Genomic DNA, 15,029 nt, shown 5'->3' on the forward strand with positions numbered 1-15,029 from the left:
GTATCATTTTATCATATCTGTGCTTTGGCTTTTTGAAAGTGTCTAAATATGGACCATTGTTTGGGTTCGATTGGAGTTCAAGGTGTTCAAGTAGTTCACAGTTGGGACCAACAAAAAGAGTCTTTTTTTTTTTTTTAACTAAAAGAATCTTAAAAAAGTTTCCATTTATATATAGGCCATTTTTTAAAAAAGAGATTTTATTTTTAAATAATCTCTATACCCACCATGGGGTTGAAATCACAACCCTGAGATCAAAAGTCATGTGCTGCACCAACTGAGCTGGCCAGGCCCACCAAAGTAGGCCATGTTTTTAAAAGAAAATTTGAATAATAGAAAAAGGGAAAACCATACCACCACCCAGAATTAGTATTGCTCATATTTTAATATTTCTTCTTACTTTTATAATACTCTTAAAAAGATTTTATCATATTGCACATGAAATTGTATGTATCTTTAGTCTTATAAATGAAATCTTGTATTTTCATGTACAGTTGAAAACTGAAAACATATGCAGTTGAAAACCCCCTTGTAAAACATAGAGTTAGGGGCACCTGTCCCCTACACATTGAAAATCTGCGTGTAACGTTTGACTCCCTGAAAATTTAACTAGCATCCTCTTGTTTTCTGGAAGCTTAACTATTAACGTGAGTAGACCATTACCACATATTTGATATGTTGTATGTATTATATACTGTATTCTTATAATTAAGTTAGAGAAAAAAATGTTATTAAGAAAATCATAAGAGAAAATACATTTATAGTACTTACTGTATTTACTGAAGAAGATCCACATAAAAGTGGACCTGTGCAGTTCAAACCCGTGTTATTCAAGAGTCAACTGTACTTAAGTATTACAGAAGGATTCATTATGGGAATGAAGTGTTAGAATATTTCTTCCTCATTATGGAAATATACTTATAGATTTGGAAGGTACAGTAAAGAATGTGAGGTGGGGAAACCCCCTCCATGATCCTATCACCTAGTGATTGGATATAGTTTCTTTCATTTTTAGTTTCTCTCCCTGCAGAGTAACTTAGCAATTACCTTTATCTTTGTATTAGTCCTTCAGTATTTGTTAAAGTATTTACAATTTTCTTCATTATTTATTGTTTAGGAGAATTAGCTATTTACCTGCCATGATTGAGAAATAGTTGCACTATTTAGAAATTTTGGAACCTCGATTGGGAGGCTTATGTTATTCCCAGTTTGGGGACTATGCTATGGGGAAGGCTCTTGGTACAGAAAGTCTTCTGTTTTTAGGATCATCTCCTGTGAGTAAGTTTCTGGAGGCTTTAGAAGGCGTTGTCCTCTCTCTTGCAGACCATCCTCCCTGCCGCTGCCCAGGATGTTTACTACCGGGATGAGATTGGCAATGTTTCCACCAGCCACCTCCTTATTTTGGATGACTCGGTAGAGATGGAAATCCGGCCTCGCTTCCCTCTGTTTGGCGGGTGGAAGACCCATTACATCGTTGGCTACAACCTCCCAAGCTATGAGTACCTCTATAATTTGGGTCAGTGTTTAGTATTTAGGGAATAGAAAGGGGAGGCACTCATTTTCTTTCATTTCCTGCATTTTTATTTCTAGTGGTGGTTTTGTTTTGTTTTAACAATTGCCAGTCTTTTTTTTTTTTTTTTTTTAAGATTTTATTTATTTGTGAGACACACACACACACACACACACACACAGAGAGAGAGAGAGAGAGAGAGAGAGAGAGAGAGAGGCAGAGACACAGGCAGAGGGAGAAGCAGGCTCCATGCAGGGACTTGATGCTGGGACTCCAGGATCACGCCCTGGGCTGAAGGCAGACGCTTAACCTTGAGCCACCCAGGGATCCCCCTGCCAGTCATTTTTGATGGGAAGAGAGTACTGTCATTTTTTGGAAGATTGGGGTATTAGGAACAACTTCTCCTGGGTGGGGACAAATTACTGTTGTAAAAGTAATACAGGCATACAGTAGCCAGTTCAAACAGTCCGGGAAAAATCTTCTTCCTCCTCCAACTGCTTCAATTCTTTTAATTTGAGGTATTTAAAAAATAGAAACAAATCAGAGAGTAATAAACACTTTTACACAAGCACCTAGAACAAATTATTGTAATCATTTTGCCATATTTTCTTCAAGTCTTTAAACAGAGAAAACCACACAAACGAATGTATAGCTCAGTAACTGATTCTTTCTTTTTTTTTTTAAGATTCATTTATTTATTCGTGAGAAACACACACACAGAGAGAGGCAGAGACACAGGCAGAGGGAGAAGCAGGCTCCATGCAAGGAGCCCGATATGGGACTCGATCCTCGGTCTCCAGGATCACACCCTGGGCTGCAGGCAGCGCCAAACCACTGCGCCACCAGGGCTGCCCTCAGTAACTGATTCTAAGAACAACTTATAACCACCACTCACTCAGGCCAAGACATTGAATTGAACCAGCCAGCTTTCCTTCCCCACAATAGTGTTTACTGCCCTGGTTTTTAGTCTCCACTTTCTCGACTTTCTCCAATTTTATCACCCAACTGTATGTTTCTCTAATCTCTACTTTAGTTTTGCCCTTTTTGAAAAATTTGAGGTTTTGTTGGTTTCTCTTAATCCATAGTTCCCTCCTCCACCTGATTTATTTGTTTCTGCTTATCTATTGCAGACCTTGAGTCAGTTGTAACCTATAGTCAAGAGGTTTTGCTGACTCCTTACTCAGAAGGCAATTCCATGCATTCCTGTGGGGAGCCTGATCGGAACTCGATCCCAGGACCCTGGGATCATGACCTGAGCCAAAGGCAGATACTCATCTACTGAGCCACCCAGGCATCATGCCTTTGTGTATTCCTTACAAGCTGAAAGCTTTCACCTCCCTTGGTGCTGTACAAAAGATAATTCTTGGTCCCGCTTGGGTATTTTCTGACCGAGACTTGGAATCACCTGTTTCTCCTCAAACCCCAGTTTCTATTTGTGGAAAAATATGTTTTAAGACCACAGTCGGAGGGACTCCTGGGTGGCTCAGCAGTTTGGTGCCCGCCTTTGGCCCAGGGCGTGATCCTGGAGACCTGGGATCGAGTCCCGTGTTGGGCTCCCTGCATGGAGCCTGCTTCTCTCTCTGTATCTCTCATTAATGAGTAAATAAAATCTTAAAAAAAAAAAAAAAAAAGACCATAGTTGGAGAACTAGAAATGCATATTGTTCTGAGTTTGGTCAATATCTAGGCCTTTTCAGCTGACAGAGCTAGGTGTGTATTATACCTATGTGGAAGAAAATTGTGAAGTTATATAGTTACTTAATAGTGTGGACTGTAGGGATTTTGCTCATATGTTTTGTCTGTATCTGATTCTATATTGAGAGTCCTTGTTCTTAAGGAGGAGAAGTGACGTAATTAGAGAGCATTTCACAATTGTTTGATCCCACACTTACGGCAGTCTCAGAATAAAAGTGGTCATGCTACCATTTCCAATATGATTACTGAAAAAAGTTTATTTATTTTTGGCATGACCTCTCCTGATCCTACCCTAGTGTTTTGGTGTGCTGTACGTATACTGAATATCTCTCTTGTCAGAACAGATAGCGTACCTCTCCCATTTGAACTCTAGACTTATCTCTGCAGTAACTCTAATTAATGCTCACCCCATCAGTGTTTACAGTGACCAATGACTCTCGTCATTTTCATGTTCTGGAGCTCATTCTCTGGTAGATTCCTTGGGGAAGGCTTGTGGGAATGAGTTCTTACATGTTGATAGTTGATAACAGCTTGTGCCTTTTGTGCATATAAGCTATTTTGATGAACATAAAATCACTGGCTCACACGTCTTTCCTTGAATATCTTAAATACGTTACTTTTTTTGGTATGAAATGTCGCTGTCAGAGTCTGATGATCTAATTTTTCCCCTTTCTAAGTCACCTACCCTTCTAAGTCTTTTTTATATAAATACTGAAAAGGATTCTTTCTTTAAAATTTAATACTTTTGTAGAACATGTTTTGGCTACATGTGGTTGCTGTGCTGCTATTCTTGGGTTAGCATTATGGTTTTAGCTTACAGTCTGAAACCTTTTTGTAAGTTTTCTCCGTTGGGGCTCCTATTCTATGTTGAGTCTTTGCCTGTTTTCAATATTTGGCAGTTTCTCTTGAGTCTTTCCTTCATTGAAAACTTTGCTTCTTTTTACTTTTTATTACAAGACATTGCCTGTTGTGTTTTTTCACTTGTATTCCTTTTAGCATAGCTTTCCTTTCCTTTCCTTTCCTTTCCTTTCCTTTCCTTTCCTTTCCTTTCCTTTCCTTTCCTTTCTTTTCCTTTCCTTTCCTTTCCTTTCCTTTCCTTTCCTTTCCTTTCCTTTCCTTTCCTTTCCTTTCCTTTCCTTTCCTTTCCTCTTTCTTTCTTTCTTTCTTTCTTTCTTTCTTTCTTTCTTTCTTTCTTTCTTTCTTTCTTTCTTCTTGATTTTATTTATTTATTTATGAGAGACACACAGAGAGAAGAGAGAGAGGCAGAGACACAGACAGAAGGAGTGCAGGCTCCATGCAGGGAGCCGATGTGGGACTCGATCCTGGGTCTCCAGGATTAGGTCCTGGGCTGAAGGTGGCACTAAACCGCTGAGCCACCGGGGCTGCCCCATAGCCTTTATTTCTAAAACAATTTTATTTCTAAAATTTCTTCTCTGAATTTTTTCTTACTTTCTGTCCGTTTTCTGAATTTCTATAATTCTGGTTTATATTGCTCTTTTATGACTTGTGTCATTTGTTTTAAAGATTTTATTTATTCATGACAGAGAGAGAGAGACAGGCAGAGACACAGAGGAGAAGCAGGCTCCATGCACGAAGCCTGATGTAGGACTAGATCCTGGGACTTCCAGGATCATGCCCTGGGCCAAAGGCAGACGCCAAACCGCTGAGCCACCCAGGGATCCCCACTTGTGTCATTTTTTAAATGGCTTTAGCTTGTTTTGAAATACAGCAGTTTTTTTGTTTGTTTTTAAGAGAGAGTGGGAGCAGGAGAATCTTAAGCAGGCTCCATACTCAGCATGGAGCCCAATGCGGGGCTCCATCTTGCGACCCTGAGTTCATGACCTGAGCTGAAACCAAGAGTTGGAAACGTAATTGAGCCACCCAGGTTCCCCGTGGGAACAGTTTTAATCAGTTCTGTGGCATGAATTTCTGGCATGTTTTTCATTTTACTTGGGATGTTCTCTCTTTTTGTAACTTTTAAAAACAGTGAGGGGCCCCCTTTTTCTGTTACTCATTTTTTTTAATTAAGAAAAAAAACGTTTTTTTAAAAAAATATTTTATTTATTCATGAGAGATATACAGAGAGAGAGAGGCAGAGACACAGGCAGAGGGAGAAGCAGGCTCCATGCAGGAAGCCCGACGTGGGACTCGATCCCTGGTCTCCAGGATCCCACCCTGGACTGAATGCGGCGCTAAACCCCTGAGCCGTTGGGGCTGCCCAAGAAAAAAATTTTTAAGTAGGCTCCACACCCAGTGTAGGGCTCAAACTCAACAGTCCTGAGGTCAAGAGTTGTGTGCTCTCCCAACTGAGCCAGCCAGGTGCCCTTCTGTTCATTTTTAATGTGAGCTTTTAGGAGGAGGTATTGTAATTGCCTAGGTTCTCTGTTGATTTGAATGTGGTGGCTTCCTTTTGGAGCCCTCCCTGGCTCAGTTTCCTGTAGCTCTGCTGTCCATGTTAGGCTTGATTTTGATTTTTCCTCTGGCAGTTTTTCCTCTGAGTAGGGTGCTGTCCTGGGAGTGGAGCTCTGATGGCTATTCCAAGTTCTCAGGGACTAGACTGCTCTAGACTGGCAGTTCCTTGGGCCTGGTTTGCTCACCCACCATGTGGGGTCAGGGGAGGACTCCTTGGAACTCCAGCCGCTCTTCTACAGTTGGCCTGGTGAACAGGGTGGCCTGATTGGGGCTCTGCTCTTCTCAGGTCTGTCACTTGCCCTGTTGTCTCCTCTACTTTCTCCTTTATGTACACTAGTTTATAACACCCCCCCCCCCCCGGCCCCTTGGAGATCTGTGTTTTACCTCGTTTTGTTATAAATATGTTCTGTGGGTTTTTAGTTTTGCTGTGTGGTTGTTCTGTCTTTATGTAAAAATTGGGAAAGACCCGTAAGTATGCTGCCACCACCACCTTGGTCTCCCAGAATCTCGGAGTCTGTTAACTTTAGATAGTATCTCTATTCTTCTCTGTGTAAAGAGCAAGTGTTCCTATCCTCTGCTGCCCCCTAGCTCCTGTGTCACTTCCTCTGTTTTTCACATGCCTGCACATCTTTGTCTTTCTTCAGGTGACCAGTATGCACTGAAGATGAGGTTCGTGGACCATGTGTTTGATGAGCAAGTGATAGATTCTCTGACAGTGAAGATCATCTTGCCTGAAGGGGCCAAGTGGGTGTGACTGTTCCTTTCCTCTGCTTCCCATTTCTCTGGCAGTGGCCTTGTGGTACCTCAAGAGGAAGCTGTGTTCTGGGGGCGCTGAGTAGGCGCTCAGCACATAGTTGAGAGCTCTATAGGGACTTTCTGACTGGACTTTAAACAGACAAGTTAGACTCAAATGAGGCACAAGCTTGATTTATGAAATATATTCCCTGAACAGAGTCCATCTTCATGACAGGTGTAGCATCCAAAGGGGATGGGATGGTCTGCAGCAGGACAGAATGCAGAGTCCGGACAGCCAGGTAGCTCTTGTGCTGCATTAATACAAAAAAGAAGAGCGGTGCAACAATGGCATTGTTTTATCCTGGACTAGTCAAACTAGGTTCCGAAAGTGAGGTCCTGATCTTGTGTTAGGGTTCTGTGCTTGCAAACAGTAGGTGCTGTCTTTGGCCAGTTTAAGCAGACAGGAGTGCATTTGGAAGGGTAAGGCATGTCTTATAAAATGGCAGCAGAAGTTGCAGAGCCAGAACATCTTTGGAAATCCAGGTGGTGGAAACTGACAGTTGTTCAGAGAGGACCTACCCTTGGCATGAGTGATAAACAACTATGTGTGTCTTTGTGCATTTCACTCTACTTCAAGGGGAGCTTCTGTTTGCCCTCTCTTGGGTCACATGTCCATTGGTAACCAGAAAGATCGGCACCTTGATTGCTCCCCTGTGGAGGACATTCTAGGGAGGATGGGAAGTTCTAGCAAAAACTATAGTGAGAACCCAGAGGAGGGAGAGTGGATCCAGGCAGACAAAAACAGGACATGTCTCCATTATACCTTATGGAGTGACTTTTCAGAGGCTTTATTAAGTTCCCAAGAAGTTCTTGTTGGGTGGAGTGCACAGCAGGCTGGCGGGCTGTGTGGGTGGTGTGCCTCCAGGAGTGGGCCAGTATTGGTGAGCACTAGCAAGAGCAAGATGCAGGGAGCTGGTCGTTACCTCAGCAGTAGAATGGTCTAATAGGGTATTCTGACAGCGGGTCAGCTGTTTCAGGAGGTCTGGTGGTCTGTGGTGCCAGGAGGGGAGCAGAGTGGAGTGTGGACTTAGTGACCTTGAAAGGCCCCCGTGGGCATTAGAATTTTCCAACCCTAAAGAACTTGTTGGTCAGTGCGGTTTGTCTTAGGCTGTATTTCATTCCTACCTGCATCTAGGAACATCCAAGTTGACAGTCCCTATGAAATCAGTCGGGCCCCAGATGAGTTGCACTACACTTACCTAGACACGTTTGGCCGCCCTGTGATTGTTGCCTATAAGAAAAATCTGGTGGAGCAGCACATTCAGGACATCGTGGTAAGTGACTCCACTGTTCTCTGCCTTCTGTGTCTTCCTCCCCGAGGAAGTCCTCGGGCCTTCCTATGGGGTCCTGGGGGCCAGGCACTTGCCTGTCTTTATCTTTTCCCTCCTGGGGCTGTTGGGTTTTGAGTACAGTCTGGGGGTGAGTGGGCGGGCTGGATGATGGTGGGCCTGCTAGGGCCCCTCTTGCCCCTAGGCAGACGTGTGGAAGCCAGTCCCCCTCATCCCTGCCCATTCCCCGTTCTCTGCCCCTACAGGTGCACTACACATTCAACAAGGTGCTCATGCTGCAGGAGCCACTGCTTGTAGTGGCAGCTTTCTACATCTTGTTCTTCACTGTCATCATCTACGTCAGGCTGGACTTTTCCATTACAAAGGTACCCACCCCTTGGCCTTTTGCTCACGTTTTTGGTTAGTCATTTTGGACTTTGATAATTTGTTTCATTAGCTTTACTGAGCATTGGTCCTCACAGCAAATCCGAGACAGAACCCTCTTGCCCAGAAGCCCCTCCCTGCCTGTGGCCTATGCTGACCCTTATCGTAAAGAGAGAGACCTTGTTCTTGTTGCTATGATCACAGAGCATGCAGTGTTCTGTGAGACAGGGTGCTGCTGGTAGGCAAGCAAGCACTGCAGAAATAGGATAGCTAGCAGTGTGTGTTTCATGTTGGGGCTTCCCTGAGGATGTGACTGGCAGAGAAATTGGGGAAGAGCATTCACCTGGCAGGAACAGTTTGTGCAACAGCAGGGACGACTTTGGTGGAATCCAAAGGGGAGCAGTAGGGTACATGTAGCAAAGATGTTGATCCAACCTGGTTCCGTAGAACAGTGAGGCTACCCACTGAGTCATCTGCTAGGAAGCCTTGTCATACAGAAGGGCTGAGTGTAGGTTTTACTAATGAAATGGCCCCACTTTTTAAGCTATAAATGCTTTCATTTTTAAATTTATTAAAAAAAATTTTTTTAAGTAGGCTCCACCCCCAGTGTGGGTTTAAACTCATGAACCGGGATCCCTGGGTGGCGCAGCGGTTTGGCGCCTGCCTTTGGCCCAGGGCGCGATCCTGGAGACCCAGGATCGAATCCCACGTCGGGCTCCCGGTGCATGGAGCCTGCTTCTCCCTCTGCCTGTGTCTCTGCCTCTCTCTCTCTCTCTTTGTGTGTGACTGTCATAAATTAAAAGAAAAAAAAAATAAAAAAAAATAAAATAAAATAAACTCATGAACCTGAGATTAAGAGTCGCGTGCTTCACTGACTGAGCCAGCCAGGTACCCCTGCTTTGGTTTTTTAAAACTTTTATTTAAAATAATTCTACATTTATGGAAACTTTGCAAGAATAGCAAAAATAATGATTGTATACTCTTCACCTAGGCGTAACAGTTAACATTCGGCCTTCCCATTATATTTAGTTATTTTTCCTGGACATTTAAGAGTAGATTGTAGACATTTATATCCTTTATTCTGTTGAGTACGAAAGCGTGCATGTAGCCCAGGGACAAGAGTATTCTCTTAACTACAGTAGAATGATCGAATTCAGGAAACTTGATGTCACTGTAACACTGTTAACCAACCTGCAAACTGTGTTCAGATTTGGGGGACTGTCCTAGGGACCATAACATTTTCAGCAGTTGTTTTTCTTCCTCCAGGATCCAGCTGAGGATCATGCATTGCATTTAGTTGCCACATTTCCTTAGTCTCCTTTAATCTGGAACAGCTCTGGAGCATTTCTCTGTCTTTAATGACCTTGACATATTTGGCGTGTATACATCGGTTCTGTAGAATGTCCCTTAACTTAGGTGTATCATCTGTTTCTCTCTGATTAAATTCAGATTATGCATTTGTGGCAAGAATGCTATAAAGTGATGCTGCATTTGCAGCGCATCACATCGGGGGTACCTGATGTCAGCTGGTCTCAGTGCTGGGGATGTTAACTCTCCTTACTTGGCTAAGCGGATGTCTACCTAATTTCTTCATGTTAAAGTTACTTTTTTTCATCTTTAAGATTTTTAAAAAACTTACTCATTTCAGAGAGAGAGTGAGAGAGAGCATGAGGGGTAGGGAGGAGCAGAAGGGAGAGAGAAGCAGACTCCCCACTGACCAGGGAGCCTGACTTCAGGCTCTATCCCAGGTCCAGAGATCTATCGCAGCCCCAAAGTTCATTGTTTTTCTCTTTGCAATTAAGGTATGATCTGTTTGAGGCTATATAAATACTCTCATGTACATTTACTCATTAGTCATAGCATTTAGTATTGATTCTTATCTGAATCTGTTATTAGTGTGGTGGTTGAAAAACTGGTTCCTTTTGTTGGCACTGTTCTGTAAGGAGAAGCTTTTCTTCCTGGTTGGCTGGTTACTTGTTAGGACTCCTGGCTTCTTTACTCTATGGGCTACTGTCCCCTGGTGCTACTTATTTTGATGCTCAAATTGTTTTAGATTTGTCTGGTTTTTTCATGTCTTGTCATTTTTTAGAGTACTTCCTTTTTGTTGGGCACAACAGTGTGTTTAAGGCATAGCCTCCTGTACTTTCTCCAGTCAGCCCTGGTTCCTTTTAGAGGGGAATGATACCTAGAGAGCAGGATCTGGGGGCTAGGTGTGATCATTGCTTTTGGGGTGTTGCTGTGTCTGGGCCTTCCAGCAGACAGAGCTAGGGGAGAAATGTATGGTATTTACAATAGCAGTTAACACTGATATCTCACTCCAGTCTGATGCCACAGGGTTCTTGCCATCCTTCCTCATTCTACCGTTTTTCCTTCTCTCCTGGACCCTATATCAATATATTTATATATTCGTTGAATTCCATAAACACACAAAATAGTTTCAGAATTGCTGCACTCATGCCACCACAAACACCAGGCCTATCTGTAGAGTCCCAAGATTTGTTAGGAGTCCTTTTTGTCTTTAGACTGAGAATATCTTGTCGAGTACTGTGTTCTAAGGTAGTTAGCTTAGTTTTTCTATGTTAACTCATATGAAATATAGCTAGATTCATTTATTTCTGTTTGAATTTATTGTAGTTTCTCTCTCTGGCACTCTAAATATTTAATTTTGATTGTAAAATTGTAAAACTCTGCCTTTTAGATAAGCAATTTGAGCAGTCTCTGGATATCTTTTATGATTTATTTTGCAAAAATGAGCAGATACTTTATTTTCTCCTCTTTCTTGCACAAAATGAAGAAAGCACCATATATGTTTTGTCATTTTTTTCCTCACTAAACAGATTGTGAGAATTACCCATGCTAGTTTGTAGAGATCTTATCTTTTTTTAATTTTTTGTATAGCTACAGAGTACTGCATTGAATGAATGGGTCAGTTTATTTAATCAGTTCCTTATGTATACATCTCCCTATTTTAAAGCTTTGATAATTTATTGAGAAAAAACCAATTGTGGGCCAAATCAGCCATTTGCAGACCAGATTCAGCCTTTGAGCTGCCAAGTCAGAATTTTTGAGTAGACATGTGATGAGAGAGAATTCCGGAAAGTATGTAGGGCCTCATCTAAAGGGTTGTGAATGACAGGTTGTGAATGACAGGTTGTGAATGGCTTGGGCTTTATCCTTCAGGCCCTAGGAAACTCTTGAAGGTTTTAAGGAGAGAGACTTAATAAAAGTCTTGGAAGCCTTCCCTGACCTGCACTGAGCTCTTTCTTCCCTTTCTTGTCCCTTTTGTGGTGTGTTCTAGCATTAGTAGCCTTTCTCCCATCCTCACTCTGTGCTGTGGGGCTTTGAAGTGAATGTCTTCTTTATCTTTGTGTCCCCTGTCCTGCCCTATGCTGAACTGGTCAAGATTTAACATCCACAAAGGTTTGATTCTCTGACTTTCCAAGAAGATGGCTTTTCTTGTTTGCACAGCCAGTGGTGGGTACTTTCAGGGAGGTCAAGGTTGGAGCCGGCTCAGGCCTAGATGTTGTCACCCATGATGTCTCCCCCACAGGATCCAGCTGCAGAGGCCAGGATGAAGGTGGCTTGCATCACAGAGCAGGTCTTGACCCTGGTCAACAAGAGAATAGGTCTCTACCGTCACTTTGATGAGACCATCAATAGGTACAAGCAGTCGAGGGATGTGTCCACCCTCAACAGCGGCAAGAAGAGCCTGGAGACAGAACACAAGGCCTTGACCAGTGAGATTGCGTCGCTGCAGTCCAGGCTGAAGACAGAGGGCTCCGACCTGTGTGACAAAGTAAGTGTGTGCCATCCCAGAGTCACTCAGCTCTCTGCCCTTCTTGTCACACCTCTAGGGATTGTCCTCCACATTCTAGAGCACCATGGGGCTGCTGTGTGTGGGTCACATGCCGGGCAGCTCTTACTTTGCCTTGTCCTGTGGTGCCGACCCTTATGGTGGAATAAGAAGGTTGGGATCTCGGTTACTGGCTGATTCAGAAGGCTCGGCTAGCCTCCGTGTCACTGTCTGTTCTCCACCTGGCTGCTACTGAGAGCAGTGGCTTCCTCTCCCAGAGGGTGGACTGGGCACAGCTCCAGACTGCTCTTGTGTGCTGAGAAGAAGCTACACTTAGAATCAGGTGTTTGACTCAGACTTTGTAAATCTGGCCAAGTAACCAAACTTCTGTTTCTTTGTGTCTTAGTACCTCACAGTGTTGTGAGTGCACAATGAGTTAGTGCATATAAAGTGCTGAGCACCCTACCTGGGCTGTGCTTTGTGGTTCTTGTTACCTGTACAGGAAGAGGTGCCCTTCAGAGTCCCTGATCAAGCCCCTCTCCACATGCTGCTCCCAGAACTCCCTCCCCGTACCTTGTGCTCTTCATTGCACCTACCTTTTATCTGCAGCTCTTTTCTTTATGTGCTCGAGTGTTACCTGGTGGCTTCATGAAGGCAAAATGGCTCATCTCTCTTGATTGCAGTTTTCCAGTGCCTAGTACTGTGGCTCACTAAGTAATTGCTGAATGTTGAGTGATTGTGATTATGAAGTCCTCAGCCTCACAGCCAGCTGGTGATCATTCAGTCTCTTTGGCACACCCCTGCCATTAGTCTTGCCTGAGTCCTTGGACCTAATTTGGCTAGCCAAAGGGAAGAGGTGTACCTGGCACCGCACCAGGACATTGCCCGTAATGTTTCCACTTGATCCTCACAATCCTTTATAGCTAAGGTCTGAGGTCAGAGCTTGAAGGTATAGAAAGTGGAGCTGGCATTTGAAGCCAGGCCTGTCTCCTGCCACAGCCAGCCCCTCTACCCTGGGAGCTCCAGGGTCTGTAGGCATGGGAGGTGGTGGACCCTGCTGAGTGTGGGTGGGAGGACCATTCTCAAGCTCTGCCCTGCTCTTGCCTCGGCCAGGTGAGCGAGATGCAGAAGCTGGATGCACAGGTCAAGGAGCTGGTGCTGAAGTCTGCAGTGGAAGCTGAGCGGCTGGTGGCCGGCAAGCTCAAGAAAGACACGTACATTGAGAATGAGAAGCTCATCTCTGGAAAGCGGCAGGAGTTGGTCACCAAGATCGACCACATTCTAGATGCTCTGTAGCCTCTGACCGTTATCATCAGCATGGGCCCAGGGCGCTGCACTTTCAGATGGCAGTTTGGGGGTGAAGGAGGGAAGGCCACCAGCAAGGCCATTGAATGCTGGCATCTGTATTTTATAAAAGGTCTTCAAGGAAGTGAGGCCAGGCCCTGCCATAGGCAACATAAGCAGCTTAGTTTTTGTCTTAAAAGTATTCCTTTTTTTTAAAAAAAAAAAAAATTAAACCCCATTAAAAACAAAATATCTTTGTGTTTTGAACAAAGAAATTTTCAGTAGTTGATTGTTTTGTTCTGAAGCCTAGGATATTCTTTCATCCCGTAAGCCCCTTGTGTTTTGCCCTTTTAATACCTGATGATGTTTGGGTATTTTACGAGTGTGTGTTTTGTGTGTGTGTGTGTGTGTGTGTGTTGTTTTTTTTAAAAGTATGCGTGGCCAAATGAAAATAAAGCAGGGACTGGGAACATTTGTTCTGGCGACAATCTCATAACTTACGTTGAGGATAGTACTTTTATCGAGTGCTTTTTATTAAATAGTGGATTTACTTAGAGCACGTTTGCATGGCAAGCATTACTTCTATTTTACATGTTAGAACAGTGAGGCCACAAAGATAATGTGGGCTATGTAGGGTTACCGGACAGAGTCTGAGAGTGAGGGCTCTGTTCTTACACTTTTTGTCTGTTCTGCATCACATGCTGTACAAGGCACTAAGGACACAGTGATGGATGAAATAGAGAATAGGGGTTCTTTTTTAAAATAATTTTTAAAAAGATTTTATTTATTTATTCATGAGAGAGATAGGCAGAAACATATGCAGAGGGAGAAGCAGACTCCTTGCAGGGAGCCCAATGTGAGACTCCCTTCCAGATCCCAGGATCACACCCTGAGCCAAAGGCAGACAATCAACCACTGAGCCACCCAGGCGTCCCAGAGAACAGGGGTTCTTATTGAGGACAGATAGTCAGATGATCAGACCCAAATTCATAATCACAAACTGTGACAACCCCATGAAGGAAAGGGACAGGGTTTTCCTGACAGTATTTACTGGAGAATACTGGGTTTACTCTGGATGGATAGGGGAATTGGGCAGTTTCCCTAGGGAAGTGACTTTGGAATTGGGCTCTATAGGAGTTATATAGATAGCCATAGCATGTGCAAAGGCCCTGGGACAGGCTGGGGCTTGTGGACCTGAAGGGAATCCAGAGCCGTGGAGGGGGTATGGCATAGGCTGCAGAGGTGGGAGAGCCCAGATGAGCTCGGGCTTTGTAGGTCTGACAAGGCTTCTGGTTTCACCCTGAAATCAAGGGGAGACCGACCAGTGTGAGACGTACTTAGATTTGTATTTTGGCTGAGAACACACTGCTAAAGGCCATAAATAGGTGTGGGACAAAACCTTGGGCAGGGAGGGCCATGTGCCCACATGGGCGCAGCTGAGAGATGTAGGTGGGTGCAGGCTTTCTCTCTGCCTGAGGTCTGTGCCTGGTCTTTACTTAGATTTGCTGCTCACCCTTCAGGTAACAGCTTAAGGTTATTGGCTCAGGGAGGCCTTCCACGATGTCCCAGACCTAGTCAGGTCCTCTTGTTCCACTCTGTCTCCACATCATACCACAGCTGAGAGGTGTTTAATTGCTGGAACTAGTTCCAATGGGGCAGGGGTTTCGTCTGATAAGGTCGCCTTACGTTACCAGCTGGTTTTTCGGATTAGCATGTGACTCATGGTGTGTGACATATTGGGGTGGGTTGAGGGATGGTTGTACCGTTTCACATGGAGAAGTCTAGTAAAGACCAGTTTTGAGGATGATGATGGGTTCTGTTTCAGACTGGGTGAGGTGGGTGTGCCTGTGACTTCCAAGTGGGAATGTTGGGGGCAGTTGGACATTCAGGCT

At 44.0% G+C, this 15,029-nt stretch overlaps 1 protein-coding gene across 1 annotated transcript in view; it reads left to right on the forward strand.

Annotated features, from left to right (window-relative positions):
- The window catches only part of RPN1 (ribophorin I), a 29,301-nt gene extending 15,889 nt beyond the window's left edge, over positions 1–13,412 (forward strand). The window contains exons 5-10 of the mRNA XM_041763559.1: positions 1,321–1,513; positions 6,258–6,357; positions 7,544–7,682; positions 7,943–8,062; positions 11,611–11,856; positions 12,967–13,412. Coding sequence (XP_041619493.1) covers positions 1,321–1,513; positions 6,258–6,357; positions 7,544–7,682; positions 7,943–8,062; positions 11,611–11,856; positions 12,967–13,149 — 981 coding nt within the window. The 3' untranslated portion in view covers positions 13,150–13,412. The remainder of the gene's footprint in view (positions 1–1,320; positions 1,514–6,257; positions 6,358–7,543; positions 7,683–7,942; positions 8,063–11,610; positions 11,857–12,966) is intronic.
- Positions 13,413–15,029: the final 1,617 nt, after the last annotated feature.

Source organism: Vulpes lagopus, chromosome 7 (genome assembly GCF_018345385.1).
Source record: "Vulpes lagopus strain Blue_001 chromosome 7, ASM1834538v1, whole genome shotgun sequence".
Lineage (NCBI taxonomy): Eukaryota > Metazoa > Chordata > Mammalia > Carnivora > Canidae > Vulpes > Vulpes lagopus.